Below are 19,726 nucleotides of genomic sequence, written 5' to 3'. Positions count from 1 at the left end.
TACGTTTCGGCCCCAACCTTTAGGCCTTAGTCATAATAAAAATGATCCCATAAAGCAGCTCGGTATATACAGTAGGTTCTCACCGTTGTGGAAAAAGGTGGAGACTGCTAATAGAGAAATTAGCCACTCTCTAAGCGGCTTCTTTACAATAGCAGCAAAACAGTAAGATCGTCAAAAGGGAAAAGAAAACAAAAAAGAGATAATAAAATAATATTCTCCAACAACTGCTCTCAATCAAAATATTGTAACCAAATAATACAAACAGAATATTATAAAAATGCAACAAAATAGCCACAAACAATGAAAGAGGAAGAAGAGGGGGATAAGTGGATCACACATCAGCAAAAGGCAAGCCATAGAAATGAACACAAGTGTAACTCTAAATCCCATATTCGGTTCAACCCCTGTGGGATTCTGGTTCAGAATCTGAAAATCCACCAGGCTTCCCTGGCAAGCAGTTTGCAATGGCAACCTCCTCCCCTGACAGAATGGGTAACCTGCTCAATTCCAAACTACTTAAAACCTGTCATGTCACCAAGATGTTGTTCTTTAAGGTGACTTGAGGCATTTGAACTGACTCTGGCATTGGGGTTCACCAATTCTGTTTTTTAAAGAGCGGGTGGTACAGCCCACATATTGCAAAGAACCACAAATTACGTATTGCAGTTAATGTAACGCTTCATGTTAAATTGTTCCCCGTGACCATAGACCTAAAGGTATTCTTTCGTACAATCAAATGACAATATCTAAATGTAGTCTGGCTACAGGGAAAAAAGTGGACAAATTCTCTTTACTAGAGGAAAAAAGACTCAGAGAAAGCAAAGTGGGAGCCCGACGGCTAACGAATCTACATCCAGTGCCGGTCTTTTACGTTCTACATTAGTTTATAGCTGCCTATGGCTTCCTTACTTTTTAAATTGCTGACCTGGTCCAAACATGCAGAACTCGGGCTCTGCGTACTTGTTCCTGGTTTGGTACTAAAGCCATTGGACTGCCATGGCAACCAGTCAACTACCATTTTCAGTAGGAAATGATTCACAATAGCAGCCATTATGCTTTCTTAATTTCAGGAAGACTTTAATAATAATCCATGATTTCAATTATCCTTTTGTTGTAGGCTGTACTTGTCTTGCAAACTGGTGTTTTATGCAGAACTGAGTCTCTTTAGAGTTGAAAACGTATTTTTCTTCCAGGTCTCCACACTTCACTTACTGGCTGCTTCACTTTCTGCATCTATATATCAAGCTCTCTGTGACAGTCACAGCTACAGGTAAAAGTCAATTTTTCTGCCTGCTGTAATCTATATATTGAATCACCTCAAGATAGGTAGGTTTATTTTTTCTGTTAAGGGATGCAGTTTTTTTTTTCTGGGAATCCTTGTAATGGGTATTTGTATACTAAATGCTTCTAAAAGTAACACACCACCATTAGGCCCCCATTCACATCTTGCAACATCTTGCGGGTGTCACTTTTTTCCTGCGGTTTTTGCATGTTTTTTTACTGCGTTTTTGGAGCAATGCCACTTAGTTGAATGGGCTGCCCTCCATGGCAAAGTAGCATTTGGGATGCCATTGAGAAATAATGTCACTCAAACATGCGTCTTGCTTTTTGCCACAATTTTAGCAGGATCCAGAGTTGCAGGTAACAGTCACACAATTTTGCCTGTGATTTTGAGTTGCTCAGTTATGAAATGAGCCTTATAATTACCTTTGTAGCCATTTCTTGGTCAGTATACCTTTATTTTTTCATTATGTTACATGGACTGGTTCACATTTGAATTTCACAGGAATACAATCCATGTTTTGCACAATTCTTATGCGACTTGATACGATTTTCAGCCCGTTCATTTGACTGGGCTGAAATCACTCTGGATTGTACCAAAAGTAGTGTATGTACTACTTTCCAAAACTTATTGCACCAGATCGTATGGTACTGCGGTGCCATGCGATCTGGTGCAGGCAAATCCACTGCATTTGCGATCTGTGTTTGGGGTGTCGTTAGGACTATATAACACCTGCAACAGATGGCACACACAGTGCATTTTGAACTTGGTGTGGGAAACGCCTTCAGAACACAGGATTTCCTCATCACGTTCCAGTGTGAATGATCCCTGTATCCATATAAATGGTTAGAGTTTGGGAAAAATGTTTTCTTTCACACAGAACAATTTTAAAACATTATTACAGTATAACTACAAAAAGATACCGTACGTTTTTTTTGATTGCAACAACTTCAAATGTGTGAACTCTGTTTGGGCCAGCTTGATCCACATGAACTATTTAAAGCCATAATATTTCTGGAGTTAGGCTTTAAGCAACAAACTGTTTCCTGTTTACTAATCAGTTCAGCAGCTTTCAGCGTTGTATAAACTATATGTAGCTTTAGCTACATGCAATGTACAGTGCTGTATTCCAACAGTGGTACAGGGACTTCATTTTGGTCCAGGAACAAAGTCCAGTTAGGATGAGCACTGCTCAACCATTTATAGGAAGCCTTGTATTTTTTATAAATTAATACAAGGCTTCCTCTGATTGGCTGATGCAGTTAGATTATGTCAAGATCTCCACCTCATTCATTTGGAGGAAGTTTTGTATTCGTTCATAAAAATTCAAGTTTCCTTTGAATTGCTGAGCAGCTCCCAGCTGCTTTGTTCTGGAAATGGGATAGGAAGTCCCCCTACTGCTGCTGAAACAGTGCAGTAGACTGCATGTAGCTGATACTACATATGTTCAGAAAATAATGGCCCGATCCAGCCCATATATTCTGCAAATAGACTTCCCCAGTGATTCAACAAAGAGACACCCCAATCCAGCAAAGGGACATACCCATATATTCAGCAAAGTGACGGGCCCAATTCAGCAAAGTGACGGGCCCAAGTCAGCAAAGGACAATACAGTGAAGGGGGGCTGGCCACTTCTATACTGTATGGGGGTCAAAGGTCACTACTGAAGGGGGGGTAGAGGACAATACTGTGAGGGGGATGATGTGAAGGGGATCAGAGGACACTAGGGGGAGGGGGAGCACATGGCACTGCTGTTTTTTTGGGGGGCTAGATAGTTATTTTTTTTACAGGGCCCCCTCCTTTCCTGTGGCAATCTTTGATTACCTCAATGTTGTCCAGGTAGATCTCAATCTCTAAAAGGTTGCCTACCCCTGCAATAGATGATCCTTATTCTTCCCTGTTTCTTGCAGTCCAAGTATAGTTTTCTGTACTGCTAGTTATGTTATATTTATGCTATGATGTCATGAATTTGGAATGCTGTTTTCTGGTTATTTGGTTGATCATATTCAATTATTGTGCAGCAGTCAAGCAGAAGCAAATCAGTTTACGGGAATGGTTTATCAAGGACTTCTTTTAAGTGAACGAAGACGGCTTAGGACCGAGAGCATTGAAGAACATGCTACTCCAAATTCACCTCCTGCCTCCTGGCCAGGTGAGTTCAATGCCATTAACATCCTATATACTGTATTTATTTATTGTACAAACCTATGTTTTATTATGGTATTGAACTATGCTTATTTAACCGCTTCCTGCCCAGCCTTTAGTACAGTGATAACGAGGTTGGAGCTCTCTCGTTCTGGGTGGACATCATATGACATTCTCCCCAGAATGCGCTTCGCCCGCCCAACAGGCCGCACTGTGATGTGATCTGTCACCCACTGCCGGTTCCGTGTGATAGCTGTAACCAATCCTAGAATATCACATGACAATTGTACGCAATGGATGGCTTCCACTCATGCTATTTATTGTGTATTATTGTGTTGATCTCTGAGATTGGTCACAGTGATCACATAGTATAGACAGAGCTAATTACGGCCCGTCTGAGCCATGTGATTAGCTGTGGCCAATCACAGCTAATTACAATAGTGCACACTGAAAGAATTGATGTCATGCATAAAAATGGCTGCTTATAACAGTGATTTTTCACTGTTATATGCTATCAAAGAAAAAAAAATCCCGATCACCTCCCCAGAGTAGTACATTTTCTCTATAGTAACACTGCTACATGTCACAGTGACTGCCCTTGTCACAGTATGTAAAAAGTTTTAAAAATGATTAAAAACACTTTTTTTTTTTTTTTAATTTAAATTAGATACTGTCACCAGTCAGTGTCCCTGATCACCGCCACACCAGTTATATGAGGACTCTGTACTGCACTGGTGACAGTATATGTTAAAAAAAAAAAAAAAAAAAAAGTGAAAAAAATATTTTTTCTTTATTTTTTCATTTTTCAAAAAATTGTGACAAAAAACTCACCATGCCTCTTATTAACCAATTCAATACCGGGCAATTTTACACCTTCCTGCCCAGGCTAGTTTTCAGGTTTCAGCGCTCTCACACTTTGAATGACAATTGCCCAGTCATACAACATTGTACCCAAACTAAAATGTTATTTTCTTCACACAACTAGAGCTTTCTTTTGGTGGTATTTAATCACCGCTGGGGTTTTTATTTTTCCTAAATTAACAAAAAAAGACCAAAAATTTTGAAAAAAACACGTTTTTCTTTGTTTCTGTTATAAAAATTTGCAAATAAATAATTGTTCTTCATAAAATATTTAGGCCAAAATGTATTCTGGTACATGTCTTTGAAAATAACCCAAATTAGGATGTATTATTTAGTTTATAGGAAAGTTATAGAGTTCACGAACTATGGTATAGGTCTGAATATTGATCAATCCTGAAGTACTGACAGCCAATCTAATTTCCTGAGGTCCAAGAATGTCATAAAAGTACAGATATCCCCCAAATGACCCCTTTTTGCAAAGTAGACAGTCCGACGTACTTCATAAGAGGCATGGCGAGTTTTTTGAAGTTGGATTTTTTTTGTTATAATTTTTCGGAAAATGAAAAAATTAGTTTCACTATTTTTTTTTTTTTACATACTGTCACCAGTGCAGTACAGCGTCATCTAATAACTGGCATGGCAGTGATCAGGGACACTGACTGGTGACAGTATGAAAAAAAAATATATATACTATTATTTTTTATTACATTTTTTTTCTTTTTTTTAAGATTTTTGTTTTCATATTTCACTATGACCAAAGTAGTACAATGTTACCATAGTAACTTTGTACTACTTTGGGGAAGTTTTTTTTTTTTTTACACAATTTGCTTATAGCAAAGAATTACTTTGCTATAAGCAAGCATTTACCTGAATGACATTGATTCATTCCGGGGTTTTTTTTTTTTCTTGTGCATGTGATTAGCTGTGACCATTCACAGCTAGACACTAGTATACAATGGATGGCATGAATGAAGCCATCCATTGTATACAACTGTCATGTGACCTGCTGTGATTGGTCACAGCAGGTCACATGGTACAGGCAACGGGGGCTGATACTCAGATCTGTCATTGGCCGTGTCCGAGGTACACGGCCGGTGACAGATCGCGCCGCTGCGCAGCTCTGCAGGAGCGCAATCTACGCATGTGCGGGAGGACGCCCGGAACGCTGAAGACATTTGCTGGCCGCCATTCGGTCATAGGGCGGGCGGCAAATGGTTAAATACCTTGGACTGTCTACTTTCCGAAAAGTGTTCATTTGGGGGGATTATTTGTACTGTCCTTGTATTTTTGGGCCTCAAGAAATGAGTTGAGCCGTCAGTACATCAGGATTGATCGATCAATTTTTACCTATATATACCATAGTTTGTGGACTCTTTAACTTTCATACTGACTAAATAATATACACTTATTTGGGCTATTTTTACCAAAGAAATGTAGCAGAATACAATTTGGACTAAGTGTTATAAAGGAGGATTATTTATTTTTCAACACTTTTGGTCTTTTTTCGTTTTTTAGCAAAAGATGAAAACCCAGTGGTGATTAAATACCACCTAAAGAAAGCTATGTTTGTGTGAAAAAAACTGCTCAATAAAAAACTGTCCATACGTTTATCGAACCAGACAAATTTCGATCAGTTTGTGGCCATTCCTGGGATATGTTGCAGCTGTTGGTTAGTGTGTTCTGACTGCTGCTACTGTTAGAATGCAATATCCTGGGGGGGATTCCTCCATCCTCCTCTTTTAGTATGGTCAGCTTAACTTCTACCTGATTCAGGGATGATTCACACTAGAACGCACTGGTTCCAGTTTTGACAGCACATTTATTTCAAAGTGCTGCAGGCGCCATGGTACCAAACCCTATGATACTCCGGTACTTTGTGGGTCTACAAGATGCTTTTTGGGGTGTTTAACAAATATTGGCATCAATGTATCTTGCGAGGGTAGTGTTTTCGCGTGTTGTTTGGGAAATGCGCATGAAATGTACCCATTCTAGTGTGAACTGGCCCTAAATGAAATTTACTTGTTTTTGATTTATTAATTATGCCAAGAAAAGTGTTGGTATTGCCAATTTAATTGTACCATGTAATTTTGTCTCTTCCTTTCTCATTTTTATGGATTTTTTTTTTTTACCCCCAGGTGTTAGTTCCCTTATAAATCTATTAAACACAGCTCAGGATGAAGACCAGCCCAAACTCAATGTCTTGTTGTGTGAAGCTGTTGTTGCAGTCTATGTGAGCTTGATGATACATGCCCTCGCTACTGACTCTAGCACAGAACTGTTTCGGTTAGCTGCTCATCCTCTTAATGGCCGAATGTGGGCAGCTGTTTTTGGAGGTGGAGTCAAGCTTGTTGTAAAACCGAGAAAACCACCAGAAAGCATTCCAGGTACTCTGCTTTCCACTTATTTAAGTGCTGGGTCTGTTTATGCTGGCTGCCTTAGCGATTAACTTGTAGTTTTCTTCTCCTTGCCTACAAAATCCAAAATATATATAGAATTAGTTAAGAAAAATTGGCACAGCCAGTCATTTACGCTTTGCTCATATATATATTTAATGTATCTCATCCAGGTAGTGAGCAACAAAAAACTCAGTGTGCTCTCCCTTTTTCAAATGAAGAACAACCCGCAGCAGAAACTGCTATGCCAAACATTAAAGGCAATACTTCTGTTACTGATATGGGACAAGAGTCTCAAGTGTGTGGTGAGAAACCAGTGTGATGTTTGCTGTGCTCAGAGTCCAAATTGTATTCCTTCCTTCAATCACTTACTGATCTGTGAAAGAGCACTTTGAAAATTATGCATGATAGAAAATCTATCAAATTACTAAGATATCACACTAGCACTGTGTTTTCCACATCTAGGCTTTCATTTCTATATTTTTCTTTAGATGGATGTTTAATTGTGCATGCCGAACTATTAGGAATGTATAGCCGCTTCATCATAAGTCCAGTGAGTTTTCTGATTTCTTCTGACAGCAATCCCTGCCTTATCAGAGGAAATAGATAAGCATCGTCGTCGGTTTAACATGAGGATGCTGGTGCCTGGTAGACCAGTTAAGGATGTGGCTGTCCCACCTCCAGTTCCCGCTGAGAGACCAACATACAAGGAGAAGTTTATTCCTCCAGAACTAAGCATGTGGGACTATTTTGTGGCTAAAGTAGGTGATGACCTTTGATGTATGGACAGTATAGTGAGTGTGATATGTCAAAATGAAGCTGGTGTTTGGTTGGGTGGGTGCATCTGAATTACAGTATTAAAGATGCTCTCTGTAGAATCACTGTACGTGAGTATTCTACACAGGACAAAAATAAGCATGCCATTTCATTTTTAAATGTAAAGAACAATTGAGTACTGTCCGTGATACTTTTTTTATTTGCACTAACAGTACTGCTTGTACCTTGAAGAAGGGACATACCCCGAAAGCTTGTCCTCAAAATTGTATTTTAGTGCAAATAAAAAAAAGTATCACGGACAGTACTCAATTGTTTCTGTCGCAAATGCACTAATACGGCTACAATCACCTCAAGCTAAATGTAAAGAGAAACTGAATAAAAATAATGAAACCACCATTACTAACTTGCTTTTAACGTTGCTATTTTTAAAGCAATAACCTGTGCGGCCTTAGTGAGACTCTCGTTCACGCTATAGCCAGCCATAGTTGGTTCAGCAGGGACCGGCCGAGATTCGAACTATCTATGGGCAGGCTAATTGTACCCAGTTCACAACTGGGGTACATCTAGCATGTCGGATTTTTACATCGTCTTTGATCGTTGCAGATCAACGCACCCCTAGTCAGACCATAGATGGTGAGTATATCTTTACTGCAAGCACGGGTTTCAGGAAAGAAAAATGCTAGAGTCTCCCACCAACACGGTCAGTGTTGATGGGGGAATCCCTCCTATGGAGCTATTGCGTTCTCTCGGGGGTGGCTCCCCCCTTGCCCAAGAAAACACAATAGCTCTGTAGTTGATGGGGGAATTGAGCAATTTCCTTTCCTGAAACCCGTGCTTGCAGGAAAGAAAAATGCATCATCTATGGCAGCAATGGGCAAACTACGGCCCGCTCCCGCTAGGCTCCTCTCACAGTCCGCCCTGAAGACAGGTGTAGCATGAAAATCTGTCTCCTATGAGGATCTGTCCCCCTCGACGTATCTGCGCATGTGCCAGAGATCGCCGATCGGCTGCTAATGCTGGAAACTGGCACATGCGCAGATACGTCGAGGGGGACAGATCCTCATAGGAGACAGATTTTCATGCTACACCGGAATGGCGTGAGAACACAGCGAGAGGAACGCGCGGAGCAAAGGTAAGTGAATTGACACAGGGGGGACTTACTATAGGGGGGATGAATTAATATGGGTAATGAATTACTATAGGGGGGATGAATTACTATATGGGGGATGAATTACTATATGGGGGATGAATTACTATATGGGGGATGAATTACTATAGGGGGGATGAATTACTATATGGGGGATGAATTACTATGGGGGATGAATTACTATATGGGGGATGAATTACTATATGGGGGATGAATTACTATGGGGGATGAATTACTATATGGGGAATGAATTACTATGGGGGATGAATTACTATATGGGGGATGAATTACTATGGGGGATGAATTACTATGGGGGATGAGTTACTATATGGGGGGTGAATTACTATGGGGGATGAATTACTATATGGGGGATGAATTACTATATGGGGGATGAATTACTATATGGGGGATTAATTACTATGCTTACTATGGGGGAATATTACTATACTTACTATTAGAGATGAGCGAATCGAACCTGGCGAAGTGGAATTCGTTTCGAATATCAGGAAAAATTCGATTCGCATCGAATCCGAATTTTAGCAAACTTCGGGTGCACGAATCGAATTTTTCCCGATCAGCCGGCAAAAGTGTCACTGCAGAGAGCTCCGCTATTTCTGACAGTTCTGACAGTTCATTTACAGCGGTTGAAACATTGTATCTATTTGTTTCCATTTAGGATACAGATGTTTTTATTCGGAAATAAATAGATACAATGTTTCAACCGCTGTAAATGTGAAGGAACTGTCAGAGAACTGTCAGAAATAGCGGAGCTCTCTGCAGATACACTTTTTGCTGTACTGGAATTCTTCTTCTTTTCATTCTTCTTCTTCTTTTCATTCTTCTTCTTCTTCTTTTCATTCTTCTTCTTCTTCTTTTCATTCTTCTTCTTCTTTTCATTCTTCTTCTTCTTTTCATTCTTCTTTTCATTCTTCTTCTTCTTCTTTTCATTCTTCTTCTTTTCATTCTTCTTCTTCTTTTCATTCTTCTTTTCATTCTTCTTCTTCTTCTTTTCATTCTTCTTCTTCTTTTCATTCTTCTTCTTTTCATTCTTCTTTTCATTCTTCTTCTTTTCATTCTTTTCATTCTTCTTCTTTTCATTCTTCTTCTTCTTTTCATTCTTCTTTTCATTCTTCTTCTTTTCATTCTTCTTCTTCTTCTTTTCATTCTTCTTCTTCTTTTCATTCTTCTTCTTCTTTTCATTCTTCTTTTCATTCTTCTTCTTTTCATTCTTTTCATTCTTCTTCTTCTTTTCATTCTTCTTCTTCTTTTCATTCTTCTTTTCATTCTTCTTCTTTTCATTCTTCTTCTTCTTCTTTTCATTCTTCTTCTTCTTCTTTTCATTCTTCTTCTTCTTCTTTTCATTCTTCTTCTTCTTTTCATTCTTCTTTTCATTCTTCTTCTTCTTCTTTTCATTCTTCTTCTTCTTCTTTCATTCTTCTCATTCTTTTCATTCTTCTTCTTCTTCTTCTTTTCATTATTCTTTTCATTCTTCTTCTTCTTCTTCTTTTCATTCTTCTTTTCATTCTTCTTCTTCTTCTTTTCATTCTTCTTCTTCTTCTTTTCATTCCTCTTCTTCTTTTCATTCTTCTTTTCATTCTTCTTCTTTTCATTCTTCTTCTTCTTTTCATTCTTCTTCTTCTTCTTCTTCTTTTCATTCTTCTTTTCATTCTTCTTCTTCTTTTCATTCCTCTTCTTCTTTTCATTCTTCTTTTTCTTTTCATTCTTCTTTTCATTCTTCTTCTTCTTCTTCTTTTCATTCTTCTTCTTCTTCTTCTTCTTCTTTTCATTCTTCTTCTTCTTCTTTTCATTCTTCTTCTTCTTCTTTTCATTCTTCTTCTTCTTTTCATTCTTCTTTTCATTCTTCTTCTTCTTTTCATTCTTCTTCTTCTTTTCATTCTTCTTCTTCTTTTCATTCTTCTTCTTCTTTTCATTCTTCTTTTCATTCTTCTTCTTTTCATTCTTTTCATTCTTCTTCTTCTTTTCATTCTTTTCATTCTTCTTCTTCTTTTCATTCTTCTTCTTCTTTTCATTCTTCTTCTTCTTCTTTTCATTCTTCTTCTTCTTTTCATTCTTCTTCTTCTTCTTTTCATTCTTCTCATTCTTCTTTTCATTCTTCTTTTCATTCTTCTTCTTCTTCTTCTTCTTCTTTTCATTCTTCTTCTTCTTCTTTTCATTCTTCTTCTTCTTTTCATTCTTCTTTTCATTCTTCTTCTTTTCATTCTTCTTCTTTTCATTCTTCTTCTTCTCATTCATCTTCTTCTTCTTTTCATTCTTCTTCTTCTTTTCATTCTTCTTCTTCTTTTCATTCTTCTTCTTCTTCTTCTTTTCATTCTTCTTTTCATTCTTCTTTTCATTCTTCTTTTCATTCTTCTTCTTCTTCTTTTCATTCTTCTTCTTCTTTTCATCTTTTCATTCTTCTTTTCATTCTTCTTCTTCTTCTTCTTTTCATTCTTCTTCTTCTTTTCATTCTTCTTCTTCTTCTTCTTTTCATTCTTCTTCTTCTTCTTTTCATTCTTCTTCTTCTTTTCATTCTTCTTTTCATTCTTCTTCTTTTCATTCTTCTTTTCATTCTTCTTCTTCTTCTTCTTTTCATTCTTCTTCTTCTTTTCATTCTTCTTCTTCTTCTTTTCATTCTTCTTTTCATTCTTCTCATTCTTCTTTTCATTCTTCTTTTCATTCTTCTCATTCTTCTTTTCATTCTTCTTTTCATTCTTCTCATTCTTCTTTTCATTCTTCTCATTCTTCTTTTCATTCTTCTCATTCTTCTTTTCATTCTTCTCATTCTTCTTTTCATTCTTCTTCTTCTTCTTCTTTTCATCTTTTCATTCTTCTTCTTCTTCTTTTCATTCATCTCATTCTTCTTTTCATTCTTCTTTTCATTCTTCTTCTTCTTTTCATTCTTCTTCTTTTCATTCTTCTTATTCTTTTCATTCTTCTCATTCTTCTTTTCATTCTTCTTTTCATTCTTCTTCTTTTCATTCTTCTTTTCATTCTTCTTCTTTTCATTCTTCTTTTCATTCTTCTCATTCTTATTTTCATTCTTCTTTTCATTCTTCTTCTTCTTTTCATTCTTCTTCTTCTTCTTTTCATTCTTCTTCTTCTTCTTCTTTTCATTCTTCTTCTTTTCATTCTTCTTTTCATTCTTCTTCTTCTTCTCCTCATTCTTCTTCTTCTTTTCATTCTTCTTCTTCTTCTTCTTTTCATTCTTCTTCTTCTTCTTCTTCTTCTTCTTCTTTTCATTCTTCTTCTTCTTCTTTTCATTCTTCTTCTTCTTCTTTTCATTCTTCTTCTTCTTCTTCTTCTTCTTTTCATTCTTCTTCTTCTTCTTCTTCTTCTTCTTTTCATTCTTCTTCTTCTTCTTCTTCTTCTTCTTTTCATTCTTCTTCTTCTTCTTCTTCTTCTTTTCATTCTTCTTCTTCTTCTTTTCATTCTTCTTTTCATTCTTCTTCTTCTTCTTTTCATTCTTCTTTTCATTCTTCTTTTCATTCTTCTTTTCATTCTTCTTTTCATTCTTCTTCTTCTTCTTTTCATTCTTCTTCTTTTCATTCTTCTTCTTTTCATTCTTCTTCTTCTTCTTTTCATTCTTCTTTTCATTCTTCTTTTCATTCTTCTCATTCTTCTTTTCATTCTTCTTTTCATTCTTCTTCTCATTCTTCTTTTCATTCTTCTTTTCATTCTTCTTCTCATTCTTCTTTTCATTCTTCTTCTTTTCATTCTTCTTCTTCTTTTCATTCTTCTTCTTTTCATTCTTCTTTTCATTCTTCTTCTTCTTTTCATTCTTCTTCTTCTTCTTTTCATTCTTCTTCTTCTTTTCATTCTTCTTCTTCTTCTTCTTTTCATTCTTCTTTTCATTCTTCCCATTCTTCTTTTCATTCTTCTCATTCTTCTTTTCATTCTTCTTTTCATTCTTCTCATTCTTCTTTTCATTCTTCTTCTCATTCTTCTTCTTCTTCTTTTCATTCTTCTTCTTCTTCTTTTCATTCTTCTTTTCATTCTTCTTCTTCTTTTCATTCTTCTTTTCATTCTTCTTCTTCTTCTTTTCATTCTTCTTCTTCTTCTTCGTCGTGCCCCGTGACTGCCCAAATGAGTGAAGTGTGCGGTGATTCTAAGATCGACGGCACTCATCTGCATGTCATACTGACTGACAGTATTATTTCTCTTCCCCAGCAGACTCCAAGGGCATTTAAATTAAAGGTACAGTGTTCTGCACTAATATAAAGGCTCTCTGAAGCCTAGAAACCCTTTTAATAAGTTAAATTCGCGGCGAATAAATTCGCATCGAATCGAATTTCTCCCGCAAATTCGGCGAATCAGCCGAATCGAATTTTTGAATAATTCGCTCATCTCTACTTACTATGGATGACACATACACATCATTCATCTACTCTTGGTCCGGCCCCCGGGTCCAATATATGAACCCATTGCGACCCTCAAGTCAAAAAGTTTGCCCACCCCTGATCTATGGTCTACTTATTTCCGTGAGGCTTCATCTGTAAAGATCAAAGTTGATTCATTTTTGACACTTCAAGTTAAAAAAGAGAAAAAAAATGTAAAAGGAAACTGTGCTATGCATCATAACAAATGCATCACACTACACAATATTCACCAACAGTCTGGAGCTTCCAATATTTTAACCCAACATTTCATATTCCTGATATGTGCCTGTTGTACCCAGTACATGTGTCGAAAATATCCTATTCTCATTCTCCCTCTCCCCCCCCTCTCTCCCCCCTCTCCCCCCCTCTCCCCCCTCTCCCCCCCTCTCCCCCCCTCTCCCCCCCTCTCCCCCCTCTCTCCCCTCTCTCCCCTCTCTCCCCCTCCCTCTCCCCCTCTCCCTCTCTCTCTCCCTCCCTCTCTCCCTCCCTCTCTCCCTCCCTCTCTCTCTCCCTCCCTCTCCCTCTCTTTTTTTAATGTGAAATACCTGGTGATCTTACCAATCCCCCTGCTTACCTATTTCAAACTGACCACGCTAGGCATGAGAGCACATTTCTCCCAGCGTGGTAAGTTTTGTGGCTGTGTTGGAAAAACAGCCTGCCTGTACTCCAATGGCCAAGGCTTGTGCTGACACCCCTTCCCCTGCACAGCCCATCACTGGGAAGATCAGTGAGCTGCTGTTTCTCTGCCTCTTGCTGTTATGCGTCCACCCTCACCTCTTCAAGTTCCTTACGCAGCTGAAAACAGAGGTTTACAAGGTAAGCCTCGGTTCACACTCGAAGCAGGAAACCTATCATTCGTGTGTTTCCTGCACAGTGTTCAAAACGCACTGCCCTTGTGATCTCCAGCAGGTGTCACTGCAATGTTAATGACACCCCAAATGTAGGTCGCAATCCATTTTCCTAAACCGGATTGCATTATTCAAAACTACCATGCGATCTGATTGAAGTGCATTTCCAAAACTAGTACTTTTGGTGCAGTGTGATTTGAGCCTATTCAAAATGAATAAGCTTACATGCCACTACATTGACTTGCATTTGATTTGCACAGGAATGCGCTGCACATTCTTGTGCGATTTATAGTGTGAACCTAGGCTAAAGGCTCACGTATGCTTTTAAAACAAGCGTGTAGCTGCACATGTCTATTCTTACAGGTTCCGTAAAACCAGTGAAGTAGCTAATGATAATGTATTTTCTTATAGCCGGGTACATTCACAATAATCAGCATGAAAGCTTGTTATATGATGCTTAAATCATGTTGTCTGCATAGCGTGTTCCTATCACCAGCCAGCATTTAGTTCAAAAACATTTGAATTCAATTTTGTGTTTTCCTTGAAATTTTTTTTTTAACTAAAGCAGTTATTTATATTTAAGTACATTTGGTTCTGGAAGATATCACAGACTGCAGTACTTACATGCTACAAGTAAAGCTGTTTTCTGCTCTTATTTTTATTTGTGTGAGTTATTTTAAATTACACACTCACCGGCCACTTTATTAGGTACACTTTGCTACTGCCAAGAAAACATCCCCCACACCTTTTCACCACCACCACCACCAGCCTGAACTGTTGATACAAGGCAGGATGGATCCATGCTTTCATGTTGTTTACGTCAGATTCTGACCCTACCATCTGAATGTCACAGCTGAAATTGAATGGCCATTCTCCTCTAATATCAACAAGGCATTTTCATCCACGCAACTGCTGCTCACTGGATATTTTCTCTATTATGGACCATTCTCTGTAAACCCTAGAGATGGTTGTGCTTGAAAATCCCAGTAGATAAGCAGTTTTTGAAATACTCAGACCAGCCCGTCTGGCACCAACAACCATGCCGCATTCAAAGTCACTTAAATCCTCTTTCTTCCCCATTCTGATGCTCGGTTCAGACTTCAGCACGTCACCTTCAATACGTCAACATGCCTAAATGCATTGAGTTGCTTCCATTTGATCGGCTAATTAGCAATTTGTGTTATCATGCAATTAAACAGGCGTACCTAATGAAGTTATAGTGGTTAGCACTTCTGCCTTGTAGTAATTGGGTCATGGGTTCAATTCCCAACCATATATATACATACACACTTTGGATTTAAAGTGAATTTATACTTTTACCATGCTGATACCATAGGATTATGTGCTTCCCATGTGACCGCACTGGCCTGAGTATGTAAGCCACATACTCCTTCATACCTCATACTTGGTTTATTCTTGGGTTCCCACCACTGAATAAAACAGCATGGGAACAAAGGTAAGATAGGTATGCACTGTTGTGAATAGGGTAATTCGAACAAACATGTTGCTTTGCCTTGAATAGGCAATGCATAGGTTTGCTTTAGGATACATTTGATACAGATCCAAGTTGATAAGTAATCCAAAGCTTTATTCACTGATGTTTTGGTGGGTCAGGGCTGAACTATATTACACTGTGAGCACCCCGAAATTTACTTTTTTTTGCTGAATATCCCTTCCAGTGTGTGCCCAGGACTTTATTAATATAATGTGTGCATAGATCAGCTATTTACTTTAGATCAGTAAATGGGAGGGGTGGGGTACAGGGACAAAAGTTATCTGCGCTTGTCTCTGAAAGTATATTTTCCCTTTTATTCATGGCTTCCGTTTATTAGTAAACAATGTGTTGGCTAAAGAGACAGCACAGCAGATACTGCTTTAACACAATTAGTTGGATTGAAACCCAGACTACACTTGTGTGTACATTTTTAGCCTGAGCTATTGAATTCTTTAAACTGGTTTCTTTCATCGAAAAAGAAAACCGAGAGCCTAAAAAAATATAACAAAATGGCTCACAGCTCCACCTGCTAGCTGAAAAACAGAGCAATAAAAATGAATCTCAAATTTTTCTGACTATAAATTTTTTCTAAGGTTTACCTTTTAAAAAATGTAGTCTTTTATTTGTAGTCTTGACCCTAACAATGAAGACAGAAATTGCATACAAAACCACTAGACATTCTCTTTAACTTCTTTAATCAATCATGCTATTTAAATTTAAAGTTCTACTCCATTAATGATGGCAGAAAGTAACTGCCCACAGACTTAACTGGCACTTTAATTATAAATGTGGGTATTTTCACCATTTATTTTACATTTAATACCTTGCGCAGACAAATGTCCTCTATACAAGTACTGTAAGTACTTGCCTCTTATTTCCCATATTCTAGGATTATAGATGTTCTAATAATGTCTGAACCTTGTAATAAAATAATGTACAGCAGTAATCTAAAGTAATGTGTTTCTGATAGAAGATATTCAAAATGTCTGTAAGTCATTGGTGTTAAGGAAGTGTTCTTGAACTCCAACATTTTCTTAACATGTCTCTTGGCATTTGTAGTGTCTTGGTAATAGAAGTAACAGTTCATTGTCTTGGTGAGCCTACTGACGGAGTTACATTGAGCATCACTGTCTCACCCATTCAGCAGACAAAATATCTGAAGGTTGTGGATCTACCATGATCCCTTTGCCTCAGTTTTTTTCCATCAGACACAATATTTGCCTCTGATAGTGGCCACATGTGTTTGATAGTGATCCGTGATATTCCATATTCAGTTCCATCTAAGTACTTTTATTAAGATAAAGGGTTCATGTAGCTATAAATTACATTGCAGTGATTAATTGTGTTTTAATGTCTTATAGGCTTTGCTCATAAAAGTAGATACACTATGTCATGTTATATAAGAAAAAAGCCTTAAATTGCAAACTTGGCATTATGGTTGTCTCTGACAAAAACAATTCAGTTATAATCGTACAACATAAACTTTTTTTACGTTTGTCCTCTTATTCCTTTGTGGACTTGATAGGAAATAGTGGACTTCTGCTCCCATGGACTCCAGGGAAAAAAAAACAGGCCATTGCTTGCTTACAATCTGATTCTATTGTGTAATGAACCCTCTCCCATTAAGGTACATGTTACCTTGACTAAAGGGACCTGTGTGTCCCTGAAACAGCATTACATACGGTTACCACGTAACTGGTTTGAATCATTCAGTCTTGGTTACTGTAAATCACTGGAATTATCCAGTCTTGGCCCTTTCAGTGTCACCACGGGCTATATACCCTCCTCCCATTTGTAAGTATTGGAGTTGCTATCATGGTGTCACAGTGTTGATAGTGAGAGCAGTGAAGAGAGGGGATTGTTGTTATAATTTAACAACATTGCCTAAGGCCTCACGTACACTGCTGCTCCTAAATGTGAGTTTAGGAGCTTTTGGCCTTTTTTGCCAAAGCCCCTGAACTCCGCTCATTAAAAGCCTATGTGTCCATGTACAGATACGCTTTTACCAGAGTTTAGGAGCTGCAGAGTTTAGTGGCAGTTAAATGTTCCTCTACTGAACACAGAATCGCGTTCAGGAGAGAAATGTTTTGGCAAAAAAAAGCCAAAAGCGTCTGAACGCTAGCAGTGTTTGGGTGTTTATTCATGTCAATGGAAAATACTCTGGTGTTTATTCATGTCAATGGAAAATACTCTGGCGTTTATTCATGTCAATGGAAAATACTCTGGTGTTTATTCATGTCAATGGAACATACTCTGGTGTTTATTCATGTCAATGGAAAATACTCTGGTGTTTATTCATGTCAATGGAAAATACTCTGCTTTTTATTGCAGCCATTCCTTCCTCTGTCTGACAGTGGAGTTATTTACGATTCAGATGAAAGTATACCAAGTGATGACGATGAGGATGATGATGCATTTCTCTCTGATACACAACTACAAGAACACACAAATTCCAGTTCTTACAGGTGAAAGAGATATAATGAATTCATTTTGTTGTACACATGCAATTGTACTGTAGATTATTGCACAGTGGTAAGCTGTTTACAGCTCTTATTGTACCACTTTTTTGCCTAAAGTAGCAGGAGAGGACAGGAAAGTCAAAGTCTGAACTGCAAGGCTGAATGTTTAAAATAGGTTATTAGCAGTAGCTAGTAGAGGGAAGATGGATTTAATGAAGTAATATTGTTTTGGGCAGAAAGTACGATTTTAAAGTGTAAAGTAGGCATGCAGATAAGAAGTTCTCCAAAAGCGCTCAACAGTTCAAGAACATTTTTGAATTTGGTGTAATTATGGTTTTGGATGATGACATTTATCTAAAGCAGATACAATGTGCTACTGCCTTACTGGGGCAAAAGAACTTGAATATTGGATCAAGCAGGGGATTTAAGGGATACTGAATATTAATGAATTTTAGATCATATTGGGTAAGGGTTGTTCTATTTAGAAGACTGTAGGTTTTTGGTCCCTCAACTGCCAGTAGTCTGCAGCCCTGCCTAGTTGCTTATTCATGCCGGTGATGATAAAATATTCCTTACACTTGCTTCTGCTAGGTAAATGGTTTGGATTATTTATTTTATTCTTTTTTTTTTTTCCCTACTGTTCTGTTTCCATTTTCTCTTTGTATGCTTGTACCTTTGTCTTATGTATCTTGCAAAGGTGGCAAATGGGACACTAATAATAGTTAAGAGTGGGAAAGAGAACACAAATGGTGGGGCATTAATAATGGCAGCAGTCTTTAGTTGTCTCATGTAACATGCCTTATGTATCTGTCTGTTGCATCATGTTTTCAACCACTGTATCTGCAATCTATGATCATCTCCTTTAACATGCCCACAGTTACTGCCCGTCTCTAATGTGTCCATTTTGACAGTTTTTGCAGCATTTTAGACACTAGCTATTATATGAGAGATTTTGATTTTGTCAGTTGCCTCATATCAGACCCCCTGTGTAATGTAAGTTGACCACTTGCTTGTAGGTTGTTTGATTAGGAAGTAGAAAGGGGAATTGGTGGTGTAGTTGCAGAGAGAGCATGGATAAATAATAAATAAGATCCAAAGTATCACAGTTGTCTTATGTGGGAAGATTGTGAATTTCCAGGGACCAAAAGCTGACCCATGATGAAAATGAAAACTTGTATTTTTATAAAAATAGCTGAAGGTAGCTGTAGCTAATAACTTAACCCCTTCCCGCCACTGCCTCCCAGTCCTGTAAGTTTCAAAATGCCGGGATATGGATGTGACCACTGTGATTGCTAATCACAGTGGTCACATGATTAGAAAGCTCCCGATCACGAGTATGCATCGGGAGCTTTCCAGTACCCGCTAGTAACTGTGCTTGGAGAAGCACAGCAAGATGTTTACATAGCACCAAATATATGCGACCTCTTGGCGTTAAAGCCCAGCCACCGAGAGGCCACATATATATATTTGGCCGGCTGGAAGAGGTTAAAGGAAACCTGTGCTAAAAGAAATATTGAGGCAATAACTGACAACCTCTTTATTAAAAAGCTGATTGTATAGCTGTCTCTGGCGTCATTGCTTTATAAATCACCAGCCATATGGAAAGTATGCAGCCACTGAAACCAGAACACCTGATCATTTTGCTTGTTCTGGGTCAAAAACTTTTAATAAAGCTTTAATATAAGGATTACATTGGCATGACAAACAGATTATCAACATTTTCAAAATGAGAATTTAGTGGTGATAGTCAACATATTTCGTTGCAGGTTTCCAGCTCCACTTACGGTAATACTAAGCTTCCATTGCATAGACCTACCTGTTTTCAACCAGGGTGCCCTTTAGGTTCTTAAGAAGTGCAATGGCAAATTTGTAAAAATGGTCACAAATTGACCCAAAATTGTCAACAAGCTGGCAAGTGGATCAAGCCTGTCTTTTTTGTTACA

At 37.9% G+C, this 19,726-nt stretch overlaps 1 protein-coding gene across 6 annotated transcripts in view; it reads left to right on the top strand.

Moving 5' to 3' along the window:
- Positions 1–19,726, top strand: part of DMXL2 (Dmx like 2) — a 210,425-nt gene that overhangs the window by 154,033 nt on the left and 36,666 nt on the right. For 3 of the 6 annotated variants that reach the window (XM_089690560.1, XM_089690561.1, XM_089690558.1), the window contains exons 26-30: positions 1,194–1,270; positions 3,304–3,434; positions 6,424–6,672; positions 7,261–7,442; positions 17,656–17,789. In XM_089690560.1, coding sequence (XP_089546686.1) covers positions 1,194–1,270; positions 3,304–3,434; positions 6,424–6,672; positions 7,261–7,442; positions 17,656–17,789 — 773 coding nt within the window. Of the gene's footprint in view, positions 1–1,193; positions 1,271–3,303; positions 3,435–6,423; positions 6,673–6,854; positions 6,987–7,260; positions 7,443–17,655; positions 17,790–19,726 lie in introns of all 6 variants that reach the window. The other 3 variants (XM_089690562.1, XM_089690559.1, XM_089690563.1) reach the window with 2 other exon arrangements.

The sequence above is a fragment of the Staurois parvus genome, unplaced genomic scaffold (assembly GCF_062004578.1).
Source record: "Staurois parvus isolate SC_StPar_1 unplaced genomic scaffold, SC_StPar_1.0 ptg000533l, whole genome shotgun sequence".
Classification (NCBI taxonomy): domain Eukaryota; kingdom Metazoa; phylum Chordata; class Amphibia; order Anura; family Ranidae; genus Staurois; species Staurois parvus.
Note: the sequence above shows the minus strand (reverse complement) of the source record. Positions and strands in the feature narration are given on the sequence as shown.